A 27,658-nucleotide genomic window follows, 5' to 3' on the forward strand; every position below is an offset into this window, starting at 1 on the left:
GAGAGGAGACAGAAAGTGGGCTGAGGATGAGAAAGGTGAACCCCTCAATCCCTGTAAGTTAAGCAGAACCTGATCTGATCTGTGACTTAAAAATGCAACAAAAAACAAATGTGGGAACAGGAAAAGGTTTGTGACCCATACTCAGCCTTGCCTAGAATGAGTCTGGGACAGAAGCCCCTCTCAAATGACTCACAGCCATCAAGGCACAGCTCAGATGGCATTCTGATCTAACAGTTGAATTCTTTAGATTTCCTCTTTTATGGTGACAGGTAGGTTTGTATCTATTCATTTTTGTGTCACTTTGAAGAATCATGATGACTTAATACATTAAACAAATTTCATAATAAAGAGGCAAGATGTCAGCACAGTATGAAACTTACTCTAGGGTTCAGTTGTGATGTCATTTACTAGTTACATGGCCTTACCAAGTTATTTTTCTCCAAATTTGTTTCCCCTGCTGTAAAATGGGGATAATACTGCCTATTCTACCTCAAATCGTTGTTACTATCAAGGAAAACTCTCAGGGAAGTATGAAAGAATTTCCTCTGATGAACTAGCATAAATGGTTCGGGTGTGGTCCTTCTGGTGACTATAGTTTAGACAATTACTTTTGTCACTACATTGCACTCTTTTATTTTCAAGTAATCTTATCATTGTTTGAAACTTGAGTCAAGTGTTGTAAAACTATTTCTTAACAGAAAAGAATTTATCACAGAAAGCAAAAACATACTGCATCTTATATATAGGCTTATATATAGGCTAAACACAACAGAATAATTATTGAGTTTAAAATAGAATGACGGTAATAAGACGTACTACAATGTGCCGGGCATGGTTCTAAGTGCCTTATATATGTGAGCTCATTTATTCCTTGCAGCCAGTCTGTATGATAGGTACTATTACCTTCATTTGCAGACGAGGGACCTGAAACACAGGTAGTAGATGGCAGTCAACATTTGAACCCAAAGAATCTGGTTCTAAAGTATGAGCTCTTAACCAGTATTACTGATATTGCCTCCCTTAAAACTAGTATGTACGTAGGCAGTGTTGTACATCCCTAGTGTTTTAAATGAGTGAGAATTTCTAGGTGAAAACCATGCATTTTGATCCTACTTTAAAACTAACTCTTCTAAGTTCTGTGGTTCTATGCAACCTTTCTGAAGTTGGTTTATACACATTTACTCAAATCTTTCCCATTCAGAAATTCAAGAATTCTCAGGGAAGAAAACCCTCAAAAAAAAAAAAAAAAAAGGGAAATGAAAGCAGGGGAAAGTAAATGGAGAGATGTGTGTGTTCTAATTCAAACTGACAGATGTTACATAAATTCTAAAACTGTTATAGAATTCCTGAGATCCAGGAACTGGAATTCTAATTTCACTTAAAAACTAGCTGCTAAAGCACTTTTAAAATTAGATTAAGCCACGAGAACACTAAAGTCTAGTATATTTGGAGGGAAATGATCAGATAACACATCTTAGAGTAAGATCTCACAATATGATTTTAAAGGTGTAAGAGTAGGGCTGTCTTTCACACACAAGTCAAACAGCAATGTAAATTCTAAGAGTAAACTAATAAAAGGACTGCAGAGTGCATTACCACTGCTGCAACATAGCTAATAACATCTGATGGTAATCAGCATCATTGCATTTAATAAGTCACAATGAACAGCAAAACACACAATATACCCTTTAAATTTGTTTCACTGAAACTCTACCATTTTGGTTTCATGTAATGAGGTATTTGTAGAAGTATTTGTTCACATTATATGTACCATTCAAATTGAACTTTTTTTTTTTTTTAAGGAGAAGGGGATGGTGGCCAGTAAGAAAAATAGACTTGAGACTTTATTTTTGAAAAACAACCAAATATCTACCCAACTCCAGACATATAAATTAGGGTGGTTTCTACACTTACTTCCTCTCATCATGCACACAGTAAAGCTAATTCATTTAAAGATTTTAAATTATATGCAAAAACTGTACATTTACCTTACATCAGTGCTTATTAAAGGGAAAAGACCTTGGCTACTATCTTACAGATATAAGAAATGCTGTAATTTTAAGGACAGAATTCAGGAGACGAAAAAAGTTTAAGCTTCAAAAGATATTACAGCCAAAGATTGCCAGAGTGACTGAAATAAATGTGATAAATGCCAGTTTCTCAGGTGAAGGTACAGTATTCATTTTTGCTCAGTCAACATGCTGGGCTATGAGCATACCACCTAAAACCTGTAGCGTTTGTTTGGACGAACTTTAGGAGGACTAGATGGTCTTGAAGTTTGATTTATTGCCTATACATCTTGGATTCTAAATAGATGATTACCTAAACCCAGGCCAGGGCAGCAGTTGCATTTTATGGCTTGTCTCCCTCCTTCTCTGCATTGACAGTAGCAGTCACATTCATTCGTTTGAAAATAACCTGGTCACCACCAGATCTAGGTCTGTACTTCTTCAATCTCATGTTAGATGTGCATGTCCACTTAAATACCTCACCAAATTTTAAAAACCTGGGTATTTTCTTTTAATTCAGGACTTCAAATAACAGTTGCTATACGAACGTAGGATTTTATGATTCAGAAAGTGAAAACTCAAAAAATTTGTGGGCAGCACCTAAAGCACTCAGTCGATGCAAACATTCCATTACCATGTCAATTAAAAAAAATAGGATTTCTGTCTTCATCTACAGAGGAACAGGTAGAGCCCTTAAACCACTCCTGATGGGGCTAAGTGTTACTTACCCAGGATTAGCACTGATAACGGTTATTAGGTATACTTTAACAGCTTGAAATACTTCATACTTATCTTGAAGTATACTTGAAGAATTTATTCAGCTGATTCTTAAGGAGCTAGTCAACGTCCTAAATCTTGAAAGCTCCCTTCAAATGTTAACTTCATAGTCTTTAAATTTTAACTGTCATTGTTTATTACTGTTTGGCTACATTCTCTACAATTTCAGCAGCATCTTAAAGAGACAGTGTGTCTATGTACAATGAAGAACAAAATGACTTGCAACATCAGAAATAAGAGCCACAGTTTAACTGTACAATATTAAGGAGAATCTGTGGTAAGTTTAGCCTCCTTTTTCGGCAACATGGACAACTTACATTAAATATCAGCCTTATGAATGTGATGATAAAGAAATATTTCTTAGGAGTGAAACACAGCATCCTGAAAAAGAATGGTTTCTACCATACAAGGCAATTAGAAAATGTTCACATTTTAACAAATCTGTACAAATCACAAGAAACTTGTTTGTGGGACCATCATCCCACCTTGCTAAGAACCTTCTAGAAATGTAGAATAACCATGAATAATTTTTAAATCTAATCTATATGTGCTCACAGCCCTAGGACCCAAGACACTGATTTAGAGAACTCTTTATGTCCAACAGGGATCATTTTTACATGCCTTGATTGTTAATGAATGCCTGCTTTTATCATTCTATGATGTACAGTCAACTTGCACCTTTAAGGAGGTCATTCAATTTTTTTTAGCAAAGAAGCAACATCATTTAGCAGCAATTAAAGCGCCTTCAAGAAGACTTAAAAAAAAATACAATATCCAATTAGAAAAGCCGTATTTTTAAACATTTGTACAAGAATAAGCTGCTGAAACTTGGTAATTGAAATACAACATCTGTACAACAATTTACAATAGAGCTAGAAGGGAATTTATCATTATCCTGCATAGAACTGGTCTGCATTTGGTTACATACTGTCACTTGTAACAAGGCCTGGTAACAAAAGAAAAAGATCTGTTAACAATTCTAACACGTTGAAAACACTGGAGATATTATGATTTAGTGAATTCAACTGATTTCAAAACAAGCAGCTCATTTTGTCAAAGGTGTAAAGTATCTAGGAATAATAACTCTTCCTTTAACATAACCAGTGAAAAAACAGACTTTTGATTTCGAGGTACAACTTAGTAAAAGCCAGAACAGGCAGATGACAAAGTCTAACTTTGTCCAAAGACTCTGACTCCCACATTCTGTTACTATAAACATGACTGTCACTGTCATTCAGTTCTTACTTTGGTTTCAGCAGGTAAACTGCTGAATGCTGAAGAATGTATCCAGGCACTATATAGCTCTTGTGTTAGAAATATGTCTCATTTTTTTCCATGTGTTTTTAAATAATGAAAAACTACCCTTCGTATTAGAACTCTCTAGTAACAACCAAATGTATTATAAACGTTATTTACAGTGTTCCCCCAAACAAACAAAAAACCATTTCTCTTCTATTTTAACATGGTATTCCTGTTTCTGTGCAACAGGCAGTCACCCTTTACTGCTCAAGGTTACAGTCAGAAGTGTAAATTTATTCACTGTCCATGATCCACTCTCATACAAATGACGCTAGGAAGAACTTCAGTTCACAAACAGTTCTCAACCAAATCCTGTGTAAAAAAGAAAACAAAAACACTCAAATGCTGTCAAACTCGTGTGCATCTGGAAGCGATTCAAAGATACCATGCCGATTTTGTAGCGAAGTCAGTAAGTCATTATGCTTGAAGAAGGGGGCGTAGGGGATGCTGTCAGCCCGGCCATGTGTAAGTTTCCTGAAGAATTTGATCTTCTCATGTGTGGGAGAAGGTAGGGGTCATTTGCCAGTTGGTGCACATCAAATCTGTCTTCTTTTCGATATGCCAAGCAGCGTCTTATAAAGGCCTTAAAAAAAAAAGAGCAATTAAAATGTTTCCCTTTTCCAAATATCAATCAACTGAATACTACAGATAATGGACACATTTAAGACAAACAGATTTCATTCCATTGGGTATTTAAATATTTTTAAAAATTTTTTTTGTAGCAATAAAATTATTACTTCAAATTCAACTCTCAACTCACAGCCCCTCATTTACAGTCCAAATATTACTGCTTCCATGTAAACTTACTACAGAAAGCTGCCTTTAAAAAAAAAAAATTTTTTGGTTGTGATTAAAATATACATAACATAAAAATGAGCAATTTTACCCTTCTGAATGTACTTAATGTCACTTAATTGTACATTCACACTGTTGTGCAACATCACCACTATCTTATCTCTAGGACTTTTTCCATCATCCCAAACGGTAATTCATTTTCCTCCTTCCCCCAGCCCTCAGTAACCACTTACATGATCTGGCTATTCTAGGTACCTTATATGAGTCGAATTATACAATATTTATTTGTCCTTTTGTGTCTTTCACTTAATGTAATGTTTAAGAGTCATCCACATTGTAGCATGTGTCAGAACTTCATTCCTTTTTAAGGCCGAGTAATATTCCACTGCAAGTGATACCACATTTTGTTTACCATTTACCTGTTGATTGACATTTTGGTTGTTTCTACCTTTCAGCTATTGTGAATACTGCTGCTATGAACACTGGTATCTAAATATCAGTTTGAGTCCTTCCACTTTTTCTTTTGGTATTGACCAAGAAGTGGAAATACTGGATCACATGGTAATTTCAAAAAAAACTGATGTATTATTGACACAGTATATTAGTTTCAAGTGTTCAACATAATGATTCCATATTTGTATTGTGACATGATCACCCCAATTGTCTAACATCTGTCACCATATGTAGTTACAAAATTTTTTTTCTTGTGATGGGAACTTTTCTCTTAGCAACTTTCAAATACGCAATATAGTATTATTAACTATACTTCCTATGCTGCAACATTGTATCCCCATGATTTATTTATAACTGGAATTTTGTACCTTTTGTCCCCCTTCACCCACCCCTCACCCACTCGCCTCTGGATATCACCAGCGTCTTCTCTGTATCCACGAGCTTCAGGTTTTTGTTGTTTTTTTAAGATTCTACATATAATGGAAAGATTTCTTTTTTTTTTAATGGTCGAACAGTATTCCATTTATATATACACACACACACACACACACATTTTCTTTATCCGTTCATCCATCGATAGACACTTAAGTTGCATCCATGTGTTGGGTATTGTAAATAATGCTGCAATGAGTATGGGGTGCAGATAGCTCTTTAAGATAGTGATTTCATTTCCTTTGGATATATACTCAAAACGTGAGTTGCTGGATCACAGGGTAGTTCTATTTTTAATTTTTTAAGGAACTTCCATACAGTTTTCCACAGCAGCTGCACCAGTTTACAATCCTAGCAGCAGTGCATGAGGGTTTCCTTTTCTCCACACCGTCATCAACACTATTTTCATCTTTTTGGTAACAGTCATTCTCAGAGGTGTCAGGTGATCTCTGTGGTTTGACCTGCATTTCCCTGATGATTAGTGGTTCTGAGTACCTTTTCATGCTACCTGTTGGCCACCTGTGTTACCTTCTTGAAAAACGTCTACTCAGATCCTCTGCCTGTTCTTAATCGGACTGTTTGATTTCTTTACATATTTTGGACATTAACCCCTTATCACATATGACATTTGCAAATATTCTATCCCATTTGGTAGGCTGCCCTTTCATTTTGTGCATGGTTTCCTTTGCTGTGCAGAAGCTGCTTCATTTGATATAGTCCCACTTGGTTTCACTAAGACTGATGTCAGGGAGCTTACTACTATGTTTTCTTCTAGGAGTTTTATGGTTTCAGGTCTTATGTTCAAGACTTTCATCCATTTTCCTTCTTGTGCATATGGCTAAGTTTTCCCAAAACCATTTGTTGACAAGACCGTCCTTTCGCATTGTATATTCTTGGCTTCTCTGCCATAAATTAATTGACCACGTGTGTATGGGCTTTTTCCTGGGCTATTCTGTTCCACTGACCTATGTGTTTGTTTTTCTGCCAATACCATATTGATTTGATTATATAGTTTTGAAATTACAGCATGAGTCCTTCAGCTTTGTTGTTCTTTCTTAAGATAGCTTTGACTATGTTTGGGTCTTGTGTGATTCTATACAAATTTTAGGATTGTCTCCTCTGTTTCTATGAAAAATGCCTTTAGAATTTTGATAGGAATTGTGCTGAATCTGTATATTATTGCTTTTAGTAGTATGAAAATTTTGACAATGTTAATTCTTCCAATCCATGAAAATAGAGAACTTTTCCACTTATTTGTGCCTTCTTCAGTTTCTTTCATCAGTCTTAGTTTTCAGTCTACAAATGTTTTTTATCTGCTTGGTTAAATTTATTCCTAAGGTCTTTTATTCTTTTTGATGCAACTGTAAATGGGATTATTTTCTTAATTTCTCTGATAACTTACTATTAGTGTACAGAAATACACAAATGTGTTGCACTGATTTTGTATCCTGCAACTTTACTGAATTTTATTTATTTATTTTTTTGGTAATGTCTTTGATAAAAGGCATCCAGATTAGAAAGGAAGAAGTAAAACTGTCACTATTTACAGTTAATATCATTTTATTTCTTTTTCTTGCCTAATGTTTTGGCTAGGACTTCCAATAGGCACTCTTCATTTCAGTGCACTTTGCTTTACTGTGCTTTGTGGATAAATCAGTTTTTGTTCTTGCTTTTTTACAAATTGAATGTTTGTGGCAACCCTGCATCAAGCAAGTTTATCAGCACCATTTTTCCAACAGCATTTGCTTTGTGTCTGTGTGTCACATTTTGGCAATTATCGAAATATCTCAAACTTTTCACTCTTACTATATTTGTTAAGATGATCAGTGATCTTTTAATATTGTAATTGTTTTGGGACATCACGAATTCTGCCCATATAAGACTGCAAACTTAACTGTTGAAATGACAACAAAGGATTTAGAATATTACATAAGCTTAGCTGCTAAAGCAGTGGCAAGGCAGGGTTTGAGATGACTCACTTCAAATTTTGAAAATTCTACTATGGGAAAAATGCTGTGAAATAGCGCTGTATGTAACAGAGAAACTGTTCATGAAAGGAAAAAGTCTACTGATGCAGCAAACTTCACTGTTGTCTTATTTTAAGAAATTGCCTCAGCAACCACCACATTGACCATTCAGCGGCCATCAACAGTAAGGCAAGACCTTTCACCAACAAAGATTACTACTGGCTGAAGGTTCAGATGATGGTTAGCAGTTTTTAGCGAAGAAAGTATTCTTTATTAAGGTATGTACGTTTTTAAAGACATAATGCTATTACACACTTAGTAGACTAACATTATAGTGTAAAAATAACTTTTAAACATGCCTAGAAACCAAAAATTCCATGTGACTTGCCTTCTGACAGTATTTTGCTTTACTGCGGTGGTCTGGAACTGAACCCACAACCTCTCTGAGGTGTGCCTATAACTGTTGAATGTACACTGCTGCATTTCTCCTTACAGTATTCTGGAGACTTCTCTTCCTGGAATTTTTCTTTTGTAAAACACTCCTCTCACCCTTACTCCACTTTACTGTCAGTGTGGTCAGAGAGTATGATGCCATTTTTGGCCATAATGTATTTTTCCTACTGAGCATAGAGCGTACAGGACAAAGTGAGTATTTAAGTAAGTGGCAACCAGATCAAGAACTTTATCAGAACCTCCTAAGGACTCTTCATGCCCCATTTTAGGCACTGGATCTGCTTCTAATCTGCTGGGGTAACCACTATCCTGACTCTGAACACCACAGTTGAGTTTTGCTTGTTTTGAGCTTTATGTAAACGTAATCATAGATTATGTTCTCCATTGCCTGGTTTGTTAAAAAAAAGAAACAGGGACCATACTTGGGTCCTTAAAAGATAAAACAGTCACAACCAAAGGCCTACGCAACTCTTCTCCAGAGTAATCACCAGCCCCCACAGGACAGATTTTCTTGTGGCTGCAATTCCTTTTACTTTACGTAAATTCTGTAAAATATATTTCATAAATTGTGTTTAAAACAGAGTAAGTACCTATTTACATAAATTTCATACCTTTGCTTCACTGCTTACAACTGGTTTTACAGGGAACTGGACTTCTGTGGCTTTTAATATTGTATTTTCTTGAAGAATGTCTTGTTGAGATTGATTGTGACCAAATGGCTTTAAAAAAAAAAATTTTCTCAATATTTTAATCTCACAAAATATTTAAACAAATATTATCAGTTAATCCCCAAGATATAAATGATCTGTGTTCTAAAGTATCTTTTCTTCAGTTATTTGGAAGTTGGGATGCATTCTCATAGACTTTCTTGGCCTGCTATCAGTTACAGCTGTATTTCTATGTAATCAATCCTCAACATAGCCAAAACACTGAATAAGCAATAGAAAGTAATACTATTGCAATTAAGTAAAAAAACAAAACAAAACAAAAAAAACTTACAAAAAGAAACTTAATTTTCAAACATTGAGAATAAAGTTTTAAGTTTGATCAGAGAAGAGAGGAAGCAGTAGTGGAAATGTCTATGAAAAGGCCAAAGAATAAAATACTCTGAGCATGACACACTAACTTACATGAAATAGCTCTGGCTTTGGTACTAACATGCAGTGACTTCCTAAACAAGTTCATTAAACCTCTCTACTCACACTGAGAAACGGATTGAATGGGATAAAGATTTGAGAATATCTACAGTCACTTGTAGTTCTGACTTCAACATAAACAGAGGTTTGGAAAAAACTGGGACTAAGTTTAAACAGAGGCTACTGAAGTGTTTGACTCCATTATCCCTAACAAACAGAATAAAAATGTTATTTAGCACCATTAACACATTAGATACTTCTATTCCTTAAATTAAAAAAAAAAAAAAAGGCAAAAATGAGGCCAGATAAGCTGTTGTGACATTAAAATAATTCTGATCCGTGCAAATTTTAGGAAGTGATGATATATGTAAGATCATTTGAAAAATCTAAATGGAGTAATTATGGTTTAGGCATCCAACATGGAGCTGGGAGGCCACTACAGAAGTGGCATCACAGAAAACCTGAACTTTCTAAACTGTATCAAAGTCAAGGACACATCTAGCTGTTTTCAAAACCGTATCTGCTAGCAGCTGCCAGCTGCAACCTTGCAGTTTCAGAGTTCCCCTGCTTTCCTGGATTTCTACTTCCCAGGCTGCTCCTGACTCCAAATAAATGTTTTGTTTGTTTTGGTTTTTCCCTCAACCAAGTCTCCATTCTTGGAATTCTTGGGTAACAGTAGATATAGAGAAGAGGACTGGCACTCCTTGGAAGGATCTAAATTGACTTCAAGTTAACGAAACTTTAATATGGGAAAATTCAACTGATCTCTATACAGGTGAATCTGGTATACTTTAACTTACCTTTCTACCATAAAGACACTGAAAAAAGATGACTCCGACTGACCAAACATCAACCTTGTTGGAAATCTTTGGTGGTTCCTTTCCAACTACAAAACACTCAGGAGGTAAATACCTAGGGTTTTGTTTTTTGTGTGTGGGGGGAGAGAGAAAAAAAGGAAAAGGTACTATTAACAATTTATAACTTAAAACCTTATAAATGCAAAATCTTAGAACACTCATTTTATCCATACAGAAACTATGAGTGATTTCACTGATGAAAGTCCTAACTTCTATTTATTTTTAAATTGTAATTGGCTGTATTTCAAGTGTCAATTTCTGGTGTATAGCACAATGTCCCAGTCATGCATATACATGCACATATTCATTTTCATTAAAGGTTATCATGAGATATTGAACATAGTTCCTTGTGCTATACAGAAGGAACTTTTAAAAAAAATTATTTTCATATATCGTAGCTAACATTTATAAATCTCAAACTCCCAAATTTATCCCTTCCCACCCTCTTTCCCTGGTAACCGTAAGATTGTTTATGAAGTCTGGGTGTCTGTTTCTGTTTTGTAGATGAGTTCATAGAGTGCCCCCCCCCCTTTTAAAGATCCCACATATGGGTGATATCATATGGTATTTTTCTTTCTCTTTCTGGCTTAGTTCACTTAGTATGATAATCTCCAGGTCCATCCATGTTGCTGCAAATGGCATTTTATTCTTTTTTATGGCTGAGCAGTATTCCATTGCATATATATACCACATCTTTATTCAGTCATCTGTCGATGGAAGCAAGTTAAATGTCCACATGTCTTGGCTATTGTAAATAGTGCTGCTATGAACACTGGGGTGCATGTATCTTTTCACATTAGAGTTCCTTCCGGATATACACCCAGAAGCGGGATTGCTGGGTCATATGGTAAGTCCATTTTTAGTCTTTTGAGGAATCTCCATACTGTTTTCCATAATGCTGCACTAAACTACATTCCCACCAGCAGTGTAGAAAGCTTTCCCCTTTCTCCACACCCTCTCCAGCATTTGTCACTCATGAAAGTCCTAACTTTTAAAGCATTTACACCCCTATATCATTTGACTCTAGAGCCAAAACATACAACTTTGTGATAAAGTATGTAATAATACAGTTGACCTTGGAACAATACGGGTTTGAACCTCATGGTTCCACTCACATGAGGATTTTTTTCAATAGCAAATACTATATAGCACTATACAATCCATGGTTGAACTGTGGATGCAGAGGAACCACATACAGGAAGAGCAACTCTAAGCTATACTCAGATTTTTGACTGTGCAGAGGGTTGGTGCCCCTAACCCCTGCATCATTCAAGGCTCAACTGTATATGGATTTATCTACAGGAATGAAAAACTGTCATTAGAAATGGCAATATTCTATTATTAACAGAAGTAATCTTTTCCTCTTCCCCTTCACCAATATTCAAACTGTAGGCAATTCTCTTGCTAAACATATAGAAAACAAGAATGGCTGTTAAACACTATGCTATACCATCTCTCAAGGTAGAAGGCTATCAGCAAGGAGAAGAGCGTAGGAATAGATACGAAAGCTATCCAGGAAAAATGACCACCAGGATTTAGTGGATGACTACATTTGAGACCTGTCAGGGAGAGACAAAACTCACTGTCTTCTAAGTTATACTGAAAACAGTTTAAGCTTTTGGGGGGATGAAAGGCAATCTGTGAATTCTAAAAGTCTGTACAAGACATCCAGTTTACCAAATACATAGCTAAAAAACTATGACTAGAAAACTAACCATTACTTTTTAGAACACTGTTTCTATGAGAAGTATAATTCCAGGTTACTAGATGGAAATGCCATGACATATCTCCTTCCTGCACAGCATCCTAAACATAGTTTCCGTGTCTCATGCCCATCTGTCAGGAAAATTTCCTTGCCCTGCCCTATAGTAGGGCAGCCAGAGTGAGAAGGTACAGTGGGAGTCTCTGCAGAGGAAGGATGATCTATTACTTACAGCATGGTTTCCAAGCTGTTGTCCACAGAATACAGGTTTCTACCAAGAACTGTTTCTTTGTTTATTAGGATTCTAAGATTTTGTTTGTTGTGGAAAAAAGGAGACTTGTTGCTAAAAGAGGAAAGTCTAGAGGCTACTGATTGAGGATACTGACTAGCTACTAGTTAAAATTAATAATGAAAAAAATCCATGATGTAATTCATATTCCTAAAAAAATGCCACATGCAGAATTTGAAATACTAAAATGGCTTTAAAAGAATACATGGCCATGACTCATCCCTGTTTTGAAAAGTAAAGTCCATTCAGACCTGTGGCATTTTATGGAACTGGTTATTACTGGCCAGGCTAATAGTGAAGACTGTTACAGAAAACCTAATGTCACAATTATGTTTGTAGTCACCATCCTGCTCAATGAAGGTGATTACAGTTACCTTCCTTCCAATTAAGACTGCATTCCTTTTGCTAAACTAATTTATTCTGAAAACTAAATTTGTTTTGAAACTTTATCACCTATGTTCTCCACTTGGGCATATTTGGTTAAGTTTGAAAATTCTCACTGAAGTAATTTTTGTCAACACCTAGGTACCCTAAGGGCATGACATTCATTTAGACTTATAAATCTAGATAGAACCCTAGATTCACAGATATACTCTCAGAAGTCATTAATGAGTTCTGAGAGTATAAGTCCAAGGACCAAGATTATGCCATATTTCTTCCTCATCTATGATCAACAAAACAGCCATCTCCAACAAAAAACTGTAAATTAAAAACCTCTACAGAGAGGGACTTGATGATGTTGTATTATATTAAATATTTTTAATGATAAACATCACCGTAACATTATAGAAGAAGACTCATGAATTCTCCATGTTAGGAGTTTCTGGCTGGGAGGTAATGAAGTCATCTGCTAATGCCAAGATTTTCTTTCTCCAGGTTGCTCATATTTACAGTTAAGACCAGATGAGAAAGAGGACTGGATGACAGTAGTCTCCCTCTCAACTCAGAGATTTCACCTCAGTACCCTCACCACACCAATTGCAAAGGTACATGAAAATATAAACTCTTATAAAAAGATTGGGCACTTATCTAGATAATTTAGTGTTTTTCAAAATGCACTTACCAGTAAGTGCCTGCCCCCTGGGAAGTTAGATCCATTCCATCTACACCATAGCTATCGTCATCCATAATCTTGGACAGACCAAAATCAGTGATTTTGATTTCTCCACATGCTGTTCCATCTACCAGAAGAATGTTCCCTAAAAATAAAGTATAAAGTTCTTTTAATGATACATAGATGAAAGACTTATCTTTACTACTAAAGCTGATTTTGGGGAAATGATATGTTTAATAAAATACATATGTAAAAATTTTAATGTAATTAAAAAATATATTTAAGATATGATTTTTAAATGTAGTGATATAATAAAAATATTTTAAATTCTACTATTCCACTGACTTTTAAACACAGAACTCAAAAACTTAATGACTTTTAAAAACTACACTCTATAGCTTAAAATTAGATACATTTTATTACTTACCTGGCTTAAGATCATAATGTATAATAGGGGGTTTGATTTCATTGAGATATCTTAGTGCATTGACAATTTGCATTACAATAGACCTAGCTTCTTTCTCTGACATTAATTTATGTTGCTTCAGATAGAAATCCAAGTCATTGCCTTCACAGTATTCTAACACTGTACAAAACCTACAATGGAAAAGAAAAAAAATTAGACATAAAATATTATCCAATAATTCAGAATCACAATGGACAAATGAAGAGGTTATATTATCACTACAGAAAGGAGAAGCAAAAGCCAACATGTCTTTTCTTAAAAAGTAAATCCTTTAATATTTGCTTACGTATCTGTATCCAAGGAGAAATAATCATAGAGTTTAACTATTCTGGGGTGATCCAGTTCTTTGTGTATTCTATACTCTCTGCAGGCATGTCTAGGAGAAGAGAACGTGTATTAATTCTCCATGACCATTACATACACTTACAAAATTGATTTAAAAAAAAGTCATAAAGTGTTAATATTTACTTGTGGTAGTTTTCCTTCTTCTCATCCCTCCAGCTTTTATTGAGCTGATGGATCTTCACAGCAGCGTATCTTTGTTCATAAAGGTCAAAAGCCTAGGATTCAAGAACAGAAGAGTTTGGACCAAAGCTGAAGAGATTTTTTTTTTTTTTTGGTGCTAATCTTTGCTATATGAAATTAGAATATATATTACAGTTCTTGGTAGTCATCTCTGCTAAGACTATATAGTTCAGTGGCACATATAGTATCAGAAATAAGACAAATTACATGGTGCTAAATCAGAGAAAGCCTTAAAGTGAATGTTCATATTCAAGTTTCATAAATGTCAATATATTGAATCAAGATAAAACAATAAAGCTATCATTTGTTTTTAATATGGACCCGCTCCTCTGCACTGGCAGTAGCAGTAAGAGGCCAGGAAAACAGATGGCTGTAATGCTTTTTTTGGTGGGCTGAACAAAGCAAAGCCTCTTCTCTATCTTTACCTAGCAACTCCACTTTTTTCCCCCAATTTGTTTGAAAATTAAAAGTTCTTAACAATTTCCTAATTATTTTTAAAAGATTCTAAACTTTTATTATGAAACTGTTCAAACATAAACATAACCATATGTAATTATCACACCGAACTATTTTAGTAATAATTCCTTAAACTCTTCTCAAAAAACGTCTTATACTGTTTTATTCAAATTACCAGCCTATTTCTAAAATACAAGAACAGTATTCTTTTAAGACTTTAGGTGACTTATAAATGTTTTTAAAAAACAGTATCATTGAAGAAAGATTTAATAATTTAGGTTCCACTGTGACTTACACACAAAGGTACTCCTTTAACACTGAAAGCTTCTATATTTATTAGGAAGAAGGCCCGAGTCCCCCCTACCCCCATCAATTTAACCTTAAAATAGCAGTAGGGGTAAACTGCTTGTCACAAAATTATAAAAGCATGAAATCAAAAATAATATGGGATACAGTAATTAAGAATATTTACTTTGGAGCGGACCTTTTAGCTGCATGACTTTGTGCTAATACCCTCTTCTCCGCCTTGGTCTCATTTATAGTTTGGGTTGTTGAGAGAATTAAAGGGGGTAAAACATATCTGTGTATTTAAAGCAAGAAAGCATAAAGGATAAAATTCAAGGCACTCATAACAAAAGATAAGAGAAGAAAATAAAAGCCTAAGTATACTACAAATAAGGTTATCGTCAGTGTATATTGATTATAATAATACAATCATCTTTCTCCCAAGTTTAAGAGAGTATGGTACACCCTCCCATAAAGCTAACATGGTAATCACAGAGCAACTGATTCAATATTTCCTACTGTGGTATAGATAAAAGTCTGTTCTTTGACAACCTGCTGCTTTGTTTCCCAGTGGAACTGGCAACCATGAAAGGGCTTTGAAGAGATTGGACAGAGCTGTCATTAGTATTTAAGTTAGTACTGAAAGTTCAAATCATTAGGCTCCCCACAATCTGCATCTTCTAATTTCTATAAAAGTCTTCAAAAAGAAAAGCTCCTTTTAACCACTATCTGTGGGGCTAAACAACAGCTGAAATACTGTTGGGCAGCGGCAGAAGGCCGTTGTGAAAGCTAGCCATAGTCTCAGTAGCTATGCAACTTTCAGGCTGAGCCAGTGCTGGCCAACTGTACTTCTGGTGGTTCTTAGATCCACAGTGAGCTGTCAGGATATTCTCTACCTTACAGCCTGAGTAAGACTGCTCAACCATTAAATGCTTCAGGATGAACTATCTTTAGAGTCAGAGAAATAGGAATTGGAAGAGAGCTCAGAGATCAGTCTTGATGAATGAGGAAGATGAGGCCTATGACACTAAATACTTGTCTAAGTTAACAAAACAAAACCAAAAAATAGTTCAACTGTCAGATGATCAGAACTGAAGTTCCCTGAATCCAAATCCCATAATTTTCCCCAGAGTCAGAACTAGATAGATACACAGGTTGTTTTCTATAAACCAAAAAGACATAGTTCTTGTCCCACTGAACAGAGAAGACGTCTAATAGTAATCTGACGAGCTTACATTTACTCCACACCAATGTTTTATGTGATTTTACCTGTGATACTCATTTCATCACTGCAATGATCCTGTGATGTAGCTACTGTTATTGCAAGATGAAGACAGTGAGGTAGAGGATGGTAAGCAATAAGCCCAAATTTACAGTTAGTAAATAGTCAGAATCAGGATTCAAATCCAGTCTATCTGGCTTCAGAACCCAAGGTCTGAACCACTGACTATACTAAAACATAATGAAGCACAAAGTGTCACAAGGAGCCTATACAACGCAGACTCAAAGGGAAGCCTTCTACAGGAACTGAAGTTTAAGGTGAGAGTATGACCTTCAACATGACTGTATCCTAAGAGCAAATACGAAGCCACTGGGGCTTATAAACAAGGGAGTGAGATGATCAGACTGCATTTTATAAAAAGGTCACCCTAGGCTGCAGCAAACATAAATGAACTGGAGAAACCCAATGCCTAAAAAAGGTGATCAGGCAGTGCGATGCAAACAAGAGATGATGAGGCCTTGAGCTAAAAGAGATAGGAGAAGGGTCATTGCGGGACTTAGGAGAGCTTAATGACATTGATAACAGCAGGCACCAGGGACTGGTTTATGTGTTGGGGAAAGGGGTTAAGGGAAAGGTGGAGTGAAGGATGGCTTTTAAGTTTTTCACTGAAGGGAATGGAGAGATAAATGGCAGCGCTGTGTATTAAAGTAGGGAGTGGTGTCAGAATAAGGGGCTTTGGAGAAGAGGAAGATAATTTCTATTTCAGATGTGTTTATAGTACTCATGAAACATCCATGTGAGGCAAACAGACTCAGTCATGTAAACCAACAGGTATGAAGCTCAGAAGGGAAGTGTGGGGTAGATATCTAGGTACCTGTGTATCTCTATCTGGGAGTGAAATCAAACAGATGGTAACTCAGTGCATGGGGAGGGATATATTTGCAAAGGAGAATAAGAATGATGAGGAACTAAAATATTTAAAGGTTGGGCAGAAACTGAAAAAAAGGTATAAAGCATTAAACATGATGAGTAAAAATCTACATTTACTCATACATATTTGAGAAACACTGACCTTAAAATAGGTAGAAATTTGGGTAAACTCAGGACATGTGAGACTTGTGACACATGTTTAAATTAAGGGACACCACCTTTTCATAAATGTACCATTACTAAATGGCTACCTGCCTATCTTGATGCTAACAGCTGTTATTATTTGTATCGGACTCACTAGTGGTAAACAGGTACCAGATATCAAAGGGACTTCGAAGGCACAAAGATAGTTTTTAGACTCTTGAGATAAGACAACAACCTAAGCCACCACAGACCCTCTTTTTGTAAAGAGAGGCAGGACATAAAACCAGTCCAAAGAAAAAATCATAAAATCAATAAAAAGACAAGTACTTCTTAACCAAGTACTTCTCTACCTTTGCTGTATTAGTGTGAAGAACAGAAAAAAAAAGTACATTACCTTATATACTTCACTAAAGCCACCTCTACCAAGCAGATGAAGTAATAAATATCTCTCATTTAACGTCGGATGATCTTTGAACCTTAAGGATGAGGAAAAAAACACTCAGCACATGAAAACACACACTAAAAGCTTTCTTCCACAATAAAGTTCCACTGTCTTATTTTACTCCTAGCTATTTCTGTTTCAGCTAATTTTGAATTCCGTTCCATACTTCTTTTCTTTCTCTACCTGCATGACTGTCACCCATCTCAATGCTTTGGTGTTCACAAAGCTTAACATTTATAGCTAAATATTCAGGTTCAATGACCAATGATAGCACTGTGATAAAGAGCTATCAACTATTGTATCACCAACAGCTTTATGAAATCCTGTACTTAGTCACAGGAATTACTTCCCTTAGAAAAATATACTTTTATGTTGGGAGTCACAGTTAATGAAGTTTTACAGTACTGACATGATTAAAAATAATTATACTTATAAATTGGTTTTCATCCATGATTAAATTTTATGATCTCTGCCTTCTATAAATAAAATTTTAGTTCCCAATTTAAAAAGGAAAGGTTTAAAAAAAATTTAACCACAGACAATACTGCTATTACTAGTTATTTACTGCACCTGCTATACATTAAATAAGCACTCACATGTATTTCCTTTTAGTTCTTAACCAACCCTTTGAAGTAGGCCCTGCTACTATCTCTATTTTACACATGAGGTCACTACAGCACAGAAAGGTTAAGTAACTAGTCCAAGGTCAACAGCTAATATACAGCAGGGTTTAGCAGAAAAATGTGGTTCCAAAATGTGCACTCTTGAAATTGAAAAAAAAAAAAAAAAGTCAATGCAGCTCTATAATTCTTCATGCAAATACATTATATTCTATTCAAAATCATTGCAGCTTTGATAATTTAAGCTTTCCTTGAAAACTTGTACATAAAAGATTTCTGCTTAGTTTTAAAGCAAGTTATAAAACTGTAATAATTCATTTAATTTTCATCAAGTGGACCAAGTTATGTCCACAAACAAGTTTGGACTTAACTTTCAGAAAAGCCAATCATAAATTAGTTTTGTCTTACATGCTTTATTAGAGTTTTCATCTGGTACAATTAAGGATATTCCATAACTATATTATTTCGCTGACTTTATAAACTGGAATGAACTGTGTTCATACAGATGATTGTGAACAGGACTTCTTTTAGGCAAGATATTTATATTTCACAGCAGAAATAGGTCACTGCCAATTCTGATACTCATATTAGGTCATGAAGATTTAAACTATGTAAGTCTTAGAGGGAAAGTATAAAAAAGACATCCCTCCTCTCCTCTACTTTGCACTACTAAAGCCAAGTGGTGCCTTGCTTAATTTCCACTTTCTTCATAAAGCTCCCACCAGTCCAGATAATTTCTCTTCTTTGAATTCCTTCAGTATTTAATATCTATGGCTCTCATTTTGATAACTAGGGATTAAGTACAGAGACTATAACTTAAACGACTTTTCTATTTCTTCTCCAGTTTCTACATAAAGCTGGACACATGGCTTACTGAAATCTCTCTAGCTGAAATAATTTCTCCTTCAATACTATAATATTAACTTCGGTATTCAGTCACGTGCCAGGCACTGATCTAGGTTCTGGGGATAGAGCAAGAACAAAACTAAGTCCCTGCTCTCATGTAGCTTACATTCTAGTGGGAGGAAACCAATAAAATAAGTGAAAAAAAAAAAAAGAAATCTAATACCAGATAGTGATAAATGCTATGAAAAAATAAAGTAAGGTAAGGCTCCTGGGACAGGGAATGGAATGCAGCAAGGACTGCTATTTTTGACAGGGTGGCCTAGGGACAGCCTCTCTAATGACCACTTGGAGTAAAAATAAGAAATAAGCCACTCGGAATTTAGAGGAGGAACATTTCAGGCAGAGGAAATAGCAGGCACAAAAGACCTGAGGTGGTAAAGTGCTAGACAAGTTCAAAGGGGCCAGTATGTCTGTGACATGGAAGTGAGGGGAGGATGAGAGAGAGGGCGTTGTGAGGTGGCCAGAGACCAGATGAGACAAGGCCTTCTGAGCTGTGGACTTCCAGTCTATGATGAAAAGCACCCCCAACAAGGAAATACTGTGTTCATGCTCTCCAAGGGAAGAAAAAACTTTTACCATGTAAGACTGTGAAATACAAATAATGACTTACTGTGAATTATCTTCATTATTTATTCTTTTGAGCTCTCGAATGTGAAGATTCCTGACTCTTTCCAAACGTTCAAGTTCTGCCTGGATTTCTGCCTCTTCCTGAAAATGAAGAGAGGGGACTATAACAAGCTCACTTTATTTGCGATATAAAAAAGATATTTTTACCCATGCACCAATTTTTTACAGTGATAGGAAGAACAGTGTATTATAAAGTACCACTGAGTTGAAAGACCAAAGTGTTCTTTTCAATGCCTGAAAGATGGAAAAAGGTAAGGCAAAAAGCCTATTTCAAGAAACCATCCTCCACATGAAAATCTATACCTAATGAGATGCTGAGTTTTATGCTGTACTACAAGAAATCTATTTTTATGTCTAAACTGAAAATAACTGCAAGGTAGCCTGAAACTGACTTTAACACAAAAATTTTATTTCTGGTACGTCCAAATTTTAATTTAAGGGGAATAACTTACTAGTACAAAACAAATGAAATGAAGATATTTTACAACAGTTAAAAAAGGAAGAAAGAAAGAAGACAGAACCAATTATTCTGAGACCTTACAACATTTGGAATACACAAACACACACATATAATCTGACCTCGTTTTGGATAAGTCCCACTACAATCTTAAAGAGACTAACACAAAAATTTTATGGATAGCTATGGCAGATCCTTAGTTATCAGAGCAGATGCAGGAAAATCCTAAAGAAATTTTAACATTCCATTTAATCCAAAAATTTTGATGTTTTTCATGTCCAAAACATACAATTTTAGAAAATTAAACCAGACACCAAAACAATCACTCATCACACACACACACACCTTTGTCAATATAAATTTAAATAGTGCTTAAAACACAAGGATATACCAAATTTCAGTGGAAAGTTCTAGAAATGACCAATTTTATATTTTTGAATAAATGTGTTGAGTAAGTAAACACAGATTGCCTTGGCCCAGATGTGTACCACTACCATTATAAATCTTTACCACATGGAGTAAGAGGTATTTCAGAATACTGTACTTAAATATTTTTGGTTTTCATTAGCACCATCTCAGTGATTTATCTTCTGATATTATAAATCCTTTATCTCAAAAAGTTAATAATTCTGAAACTTACTTTGAAAATATAAATATTACTTCATTGTAAAGCAGATAGTAGTGATATAGTCTATAACATTTTCATCCAAGGCTTAAACTGAAAGGAATATTTTATGCATCATAAAGAAAAACAAATGTTTACAGATTAAAAAATATATTTCAGTATTTAAGTATGTTGTTTTGTATTCCACTTGACTTTTAAGGTTATTTCAATTATTTAATTCCTGCATAGATATCTGATGTAGATTAGGCATTAGACGATAAATAGAAACTTTCAAAATAAATTTAAGATAAACCTTTCTAAAATTTTGGGGAGTTTTCTAAAATAGGTACACTAAATTCTTCTAATTTAACTGATATTTCCTCACTTAAAGTAGCTTCAGTCTCAAATATTTCTAATTTTCATGAAAAGAGAAAAAAGATAAGGTAATATCTTAGGGGATTAAATAGTTGAAGATTCATTAAAAGGACAGGGAAATAGATTAAGAAGCTTTCGAACAATAAAGTCAAACCACAGTTTAGTTATATAAAGTAGAATATGAAACTGGCCATATAGGTGTACCCATGAGTATGAAAAAACTCAAATTCATTTACAACACAGAACACAGAAAACACAGAAAGTGGTAACTTACTTTCTTCAGATTACTAACGTTTGCTGCCTTAAAACTTCCTATTAATTTCTTACATGTGTAGGAAGCTACTAAACACTTAGGAAGCTGGTGGGAATTTAAATAATCTGATAAAACTGTAAAATGCCTATTAGAATACCAGCTGAAATACTTATTTCAACTTTCATTTGAAATTCTAGTATACTATTGCAAAAGTGAATTTACAGAACTTAAATTTTATTAAGTCATAAATATACAATTGTAAGACTCAACTAGATAGCTGATACATAATCACTTTTTTTTTGTAGTCTTCAGATGTTTATGCAATGGCAGTAATAAATACCACAAAATACTAAACCAAGAAAGATGTATGTCTGTGCCAGTTAAGCAAGCTTTTTATCCTCTATAAAATGTAACAAATGTGTCCCTAAGATCTTATACAAAAGCACAGGCAAGCTTCATTCAGTTTGAACTGTAAAGTTTACAGGAAAAAATGAAATGTCAGGAGCACTAGGGGGAAAAAAGCTGGATCCTAGGTATTTAAAAGGAAATGTCAAGAAAAGGAACTGTAACCAAGTCATACACAAATAGACATAAGTCCTCCATAGTCATCAATGAAATACATTTACATCTTCCATATTGTAACAATATTTATTCCACAACCTTGGACTTTAAAGTGACACACTCCTAGGGGAAAGACAGTTCAGCAACTCTAAGTAATTCTTCTCCAATCCCACTAAGAAAAAGTTTACATGCTTTTTATGCATTGAAGGTTTGTGTTCCTCCCAAATTTTGTATGTCTAAGCCCTAAAACTCAATGGGAGGGTATTTGGAGATGGGAACTTAAGTGAGGTAATTAAAGTTAGATGGGATCGGTGGCTCTATGAGGAGGAAGAGAGAGCTCCTTCCAACCCCTCCACCTCTTTGTGGGAGCACAGAGGGAAAAAAATCACGTGAGGACTTGAGAAGGCGGCCATCTGCAAACTAGGAAGGGAGCCTCACCAGAAACTCAACCCTGCCGAACCCTGATCTTGGGACTTCCAGCCTATATAATTGTGAGAAATAGATTTCTGTAGTTTAAGCCACCTACTTCCTCTGGTACTTTGGTATGGCAGCTTAAGCAGATTAATACACACACTTCTAGGCAAATGCTATGGCAATACTGCCTAGCATCCCCTCCTTAAAAGAATGGGGCAAGGCCCAGTTTAGGTCCGGCTCGGGTGCTGGGGTCTAGAACGCGGCAGTCTCAGCAACGGCCGCAGGTTCAGGGCAGGCCGCCCGCCCCTGCCCGAACCTGCCCTTATGCCCGGGCCTTCCTCGTCAGCGATCGTGCTTGGAGGGTTCAAGAGAAGCAAGGCTGACCTGGGCTCACAGCTGACCTGAATCATTACAGAATAGAATCCTCAAATAAATGGTAAAGGTAGGCCAAATTGCCAAAATAAAAGACAGGAAATACAACTAGCCAAATCATGCTTGGGTAAGAATACCAAGTCTTAATCCTCGAGTCACCCACAAGCTGAGCAATTAAAGGAGAGAAAGTCTAGAAGAAACAAACAGCATGTCTAGAAAGGAACTGATCTCTGTAGTCAGTTATGGTGTTGAAGGGACATGAGGAAGAAAAGACTGTACTAAAGAGAGGTAGGTTCGGTAATCACATACAATAAAAGGACATGGCTCTTTTCTGTTTAAACAAAAAGATACAGCAATGGAAAATTTAACAATACATACTACAACTATTTTAACAGTATTTTAAAATAAGCTCTAATATTCTGAATTACTTATATATATTAAAAAAAAAAAAACCCAGGTCACACAAATCAACAAGAGATCAATACTGTATCTTTTAAGTAACTTGAAAAAAACACCACCTTCCAAAACTTTTAACTAACTTTAAAAAATGTAAATGGATGGTAAAACTGGTCTGCCTCTCACCAGATATTCAGCATAGAAATGCTTTATATTTGTAATCAAAGTCCCTCTGGCAACTTAATATCCCCTTGGCTCAACATTCTAAGCCAAAAGTATCTTACAGCAATGTAGAAGCTCTGTAAAATGCCAGGTTAAAACTGCTAGGCAGGTTTGGGGTATTTCTGAGCAGATTCCTTAATGGCAGTTTTCAAACAGACAATTATTAAAAGAAAGGTGGGGTCTGTACACATTAAAGCTATAAAGCTTAAAGACTTAGAAAATGCTTTTTCACATGTAAAACTGATGCATTTCCTGAAAAAAAATTCAACATACTAGTTTAAACCTCTTTAATAAATCTTTCAGGTATGTTACATGCTAGCCCCACCTCAACCCCTCAGTGTTGAAGAGTTGCCTTTCTATAAAGCCAAGATAAGACAGAAAGTGTTTTCTGATGTATCATTCTCAGCTTGCCTATGATCCATGAGGGTTGGTAAAAGAAAAGAATTCTGTGTAGTATATTATGAAGATGGTGGAAGCAGAGAAAAAAGCATACCACTTCCAATGGTCTATTCAGTGGCACCATAACAACATTAGCTGGTCTGGGAAAACTAGTTCAGAATGAGGTTTCATCAAGTTTAACACTAAATTCATTGTGGTAATATGAATATGAATCCCTCAAAAGTTAGTATCCCTAGGTCCTCAAATTAAGTTTTAATTTCATAAACTATTTATAATGTCATTCTAAAAGTTTATCATCAGGAAAGTGAAAGCTGAAATTAAAAGGCACCATTAAAAGCTAATAGAAACGTCAGTACAGAAAAAAAGAATTAAGGAGAAAATTATTACCAATTTATTTCAAATTTATCCTTATTATATGTCCCAGATTTCCTCTATTATATTCTTTCATATATTTAACTATGGATATGAGACAGGAACCACTGGAAATAGGAACCAACCAACAAAAAAACCCAGCTAGACAGAATTTTGAATTTACAGAGATGAGTTTTGAAACTACTGCCTGTAATCCTATTTTTGCTTGAGCAATGATTGTGCAGATTGAGGAGCAGGGTAGAGAAGAGACAAAATTATGAAATTCCTAGGGAGATTTTCTTTCCTAACTATATATATATTTATTTCCTAACTAACTAACTATATATATATACATATACATATATACATATATGCTTCCTCCACTCCCATCCTCAGTCACTAGCTGGATATTACTGATGGGAGCATACTGTGTCTCCCTCAGGTGTGTTTAAGTGGCATTAGTAATTACTTTAAAAACCTTCGTGTTTTCCTCTCTCTGCACTTCATTTCCTTCTTTGGGGGGCAGGGGGTCATTAGTCTCTCTTCACATGCACACATACATACATTAACACTCCTAACTGGGGATAACTAACTGTTCAAAGGGTCAGGTTTTGATTCTGTTAGTTCCCCCATTCTGTTTAAAAAAACCAAACCCTATCTTCCCAGGAGCAAATAAATGTTAACAGTTCAACTGAATGGCAAAATTTAAATATTTAGTATACTTCCTGAAAAAGAAAGCACAGCTACTATTATTAGAGGGATGAAACTCCTTGATGTTAAACACTAACTAAGATGCTGACACCACGCCCTGGAATTTACAGAGGTACAATGCCTTACTGTATTTTCTCCCAGCTTTCTACTTCCTTTTAACCTTTTCCAAGATTTTGGTGGATTCTACTTTATTTAAAGTATGAAAAGATTTACCTTTCTACACAATAATGAGAAGAGCATAATGTTCTAGATTCTTTCTGTTCATTTGCATCTAAATGGCACTAGAATTGTAGTTCTGATGGCCAGTGGTCAAGTAACTGTTTTCTCTTTTTTGTGAAACAGTAATCTCTAGACTGAACTTACAAGCCTGAATTAAACCCTGCTCTAATCAATGGTTAACATGATTTCTAAGACTCTTCCCCAAATTTAAAACACTCCATTGCCTATACAACAACTGGATTAATATTAAACACTACAAAAGTAAAACACATTATCTCTAAATTTTCATTTTAGAAACTGAACATCATCTACTACCAAGTTAAGATGTATGACTATAAATGGGAAAAAAAGAGCCAGGAATATGTTTGTAGGTTCATGAGAGTAGGAAGAAGAATATAAAGACTGAGAGCTTTCCTAACCACAGTGAGTTCCATATTCTCTCAGCATAGTCATCTTTCATAAAATAGTATAGTTTTTAAATGAGAGGCAGTAATAAGGATAAAACGTCAAGTTTAGAATTCCAAAGCTCCTCTTGGCACTTTTCTTGCCCACACAATGCCAAGAAGTCAGGGATCTCATAATATTCTTCATGGGCTTAACGGTGACATTTTCATATAGTGCATTTTCACAAGACTTGCACTGAAAACTACTTCCTACACAAGTAGCACCCTGTGTTACGTTCTAGAGTAACAGAACGTACAATGTGATTGGCTTTAATTGAGAGAAAAATTTCCAAAAAATTTCTTCCAGTTACGGCCAGGAATATAAAGGTGAACACACAGTTTCACAGATTAAGCCCTCTAACATTATTACTTTCATATTTTTATTCAAACCTAAAGTGACAAGAAATGTCACATATGCAAACTTATTCTTTGTGGTCATACTGAGGATTTGATAAATCAGATGACAGTGGTATTCTAGAAAGAAAGACCAAAGGAGATATCAAACTTCAAGAATATTTGGGGTTAATTCACCTAAAACCAATGCCCTGTATTCTCCACTGTTCAAAAGGCTTGCAGACAATCCATTGTCTTCCATTTCAACTAGTTGCATGGTCCTCTGTGAAGGAGTGAAAAAGAGCTGTGTGCTTGTTCTTGACCTGTAAAGATTTCATCATGGAAGATTAATACTGATGCTGCTGCTGCCTGTTACTGGTTGTTTCTCTTTGCAGGTGCCAATATCGGTCAGAGAACAGGATTTCAGTGGCAGAGTTGTTGCTATACTGTTATCTCTTCAGAACGGAGGCACAAGGAGAGATGAATGCCACATCGCAAGGAGCAAAGGAGAGAGAGAGAAAGAAATGGTGTCAGGTGGCATGTTGGATGCGATTTTTGTTTTAGTAGAGATTGAGATGACTGCAATTGTTTAGCTGATTCCTTCGGTCTGCAAAGATACATTTGTGTTGGTGCTGATGTTTCTTGACTAATCCTGTTTCAATTACAAGTTGGTTATGTTCATCCAATAAAAACTTCTGGCACTTATATTCAGGGCATGTAAGTCTCTCTCTCACACACACACACTCACACCCAAAACACATACATTCAAGCTCATCCCTACTACACTAATATTCCATACTGAGATGTCAGATCTTCTATATATGCATTCTCTCCAACTAATCAAATATTTAAAATCTGGAAGGCAACAAAAATTCGAAGACTAGAAAACAAGGAGCAACACATATCCACATGCTTTTCACATCACAAACTTGCATAACAGCAGTGGCATGACAGTTATAGGTCCTAGTAAGTTTTAAAATTCTTATTTCCTCTTCATTTTTGGGTAACCTATCTTTTAAATAATATTACAGACTACAGAGAGAATCCATTACAAGAAAGACAGTTTTTTAGGGATTTTTTTTAAAAAAAGTTGTCTGTGTTAATTTAGTACGAATTCTTGGAAAGCAATCAATGTAATTTTCTTCAATTCCAAAAAAATTATCTGAACTATACAAATAACAATCTAGCAGAACTCCTCAAATTACAAAGGTAAATTACTTTCCCATAACTAGAACATTATCAAAGACTGGTATCAAAGCAGGATCAACCATAAAAGCTAACTGGTACATGGTTTATTTGCTTCCTTAAATCCACAGATTCCACATGTGGCACAAGGACATAAAGTGGCAGTGAGTAGCTTTGCTTCAAAGGAACAACTTTTTAAAGATAGGAAATTATTCCCACTGCAATTAGAAGCTTTCAATAAGTGATAATTAAGGAAGTTTCTGCATAATGACTGGTAGCAAAAAAAGTTATTTTTGAAAAAGTTTCAGGAATAATATGTATAATCTCCATATATTTTACTACAGTTCTTTCCTGTTCTACTTTATTAAATCCTTAGCTATATAAAAGGTAAAATTATGCTAAAGAGTATTACATATTTTACCTGAAAAAGTGTGTTTTCTGTTGACCTTTAAAAATAAATCTAGAGTGAAAAGCAATAAACCAGCTAATAATAAAGAAATATTCCAGTTGATCAAAT

General features: G+C 35.3%; 1 protein-coding gene across 2 annotated transcripts in view; it reads right to left on the reverse strand.

The window, feature by feature from the left end:
• Positions 1 to 608: 608 nt before the first annotated feature.
• The window catches only part of TLK1 (tousled like kinase 1), a 127,415-nt gene continuing 100,365 nt past the window's right edge, over positions 609 to 27,658 (reverse strand). The window contains exons 13-21 of one of the 2 annotated variants that reach the window (XM_032479671.1): positions 19,830 to 19,927; positions 17,646 to 17,727; positions 14,158 to 14,249; positions 13,976 to 14,065; positions 13,651 to 13,820; positions 13,233 to 13,368; positions 10,122 to 10,233; positions 8,797 to 8,904; positions 609 to 4,668 (exon numbers count right to left, since the gene is read on the reverse strand). In XM_032479671.1, the coding sequence (XP_032335562.1) occupies positions 4,492 to 4,668; positions 8,797 to 8,904; positions 10,122 to 10,233; positions 13,233 to 13,368; positions 13,651 to 13,820; positions 13,976 to 14,065; positions 14,158 to 14,249; positions 17,646 to 17,727; positions 19,830 to 19,927 (1,065 nt within the window). In that variant the 3' untranslated portion in view covers positions 609 to 4,491. The remainder of the gene's footprint in view (positions 4,669 to 8,796; positions 8,905 to 10,121; positions 10,234 to 13,232; positions 13,369 to 13,650; positions 13,821 to 13,975; positions 14,066 to 14,157; positions 14,250 to 17,645; positions 17,728 to 19,829; positions 19,928 to 27,658) is intronic. The other variant, XM_032479672.1, reaches the window with a different exon arrangement.

This window comes from Camelus ferus, chromosome 5 (genome assembly GCF_009834535.1).
Source record: "Camelus ferus isolate YT-003-E chromosome 5, BCGSAC_Cfer_1.0, whole genome shotgun sequence".
NCBI classification, from domain to species: domain Eukaryota; kingdom Metazoa; phylum Chordata; class Mammalia; order Artiodactyla; family Camelidae; genus Camelus; species Camelus ferus.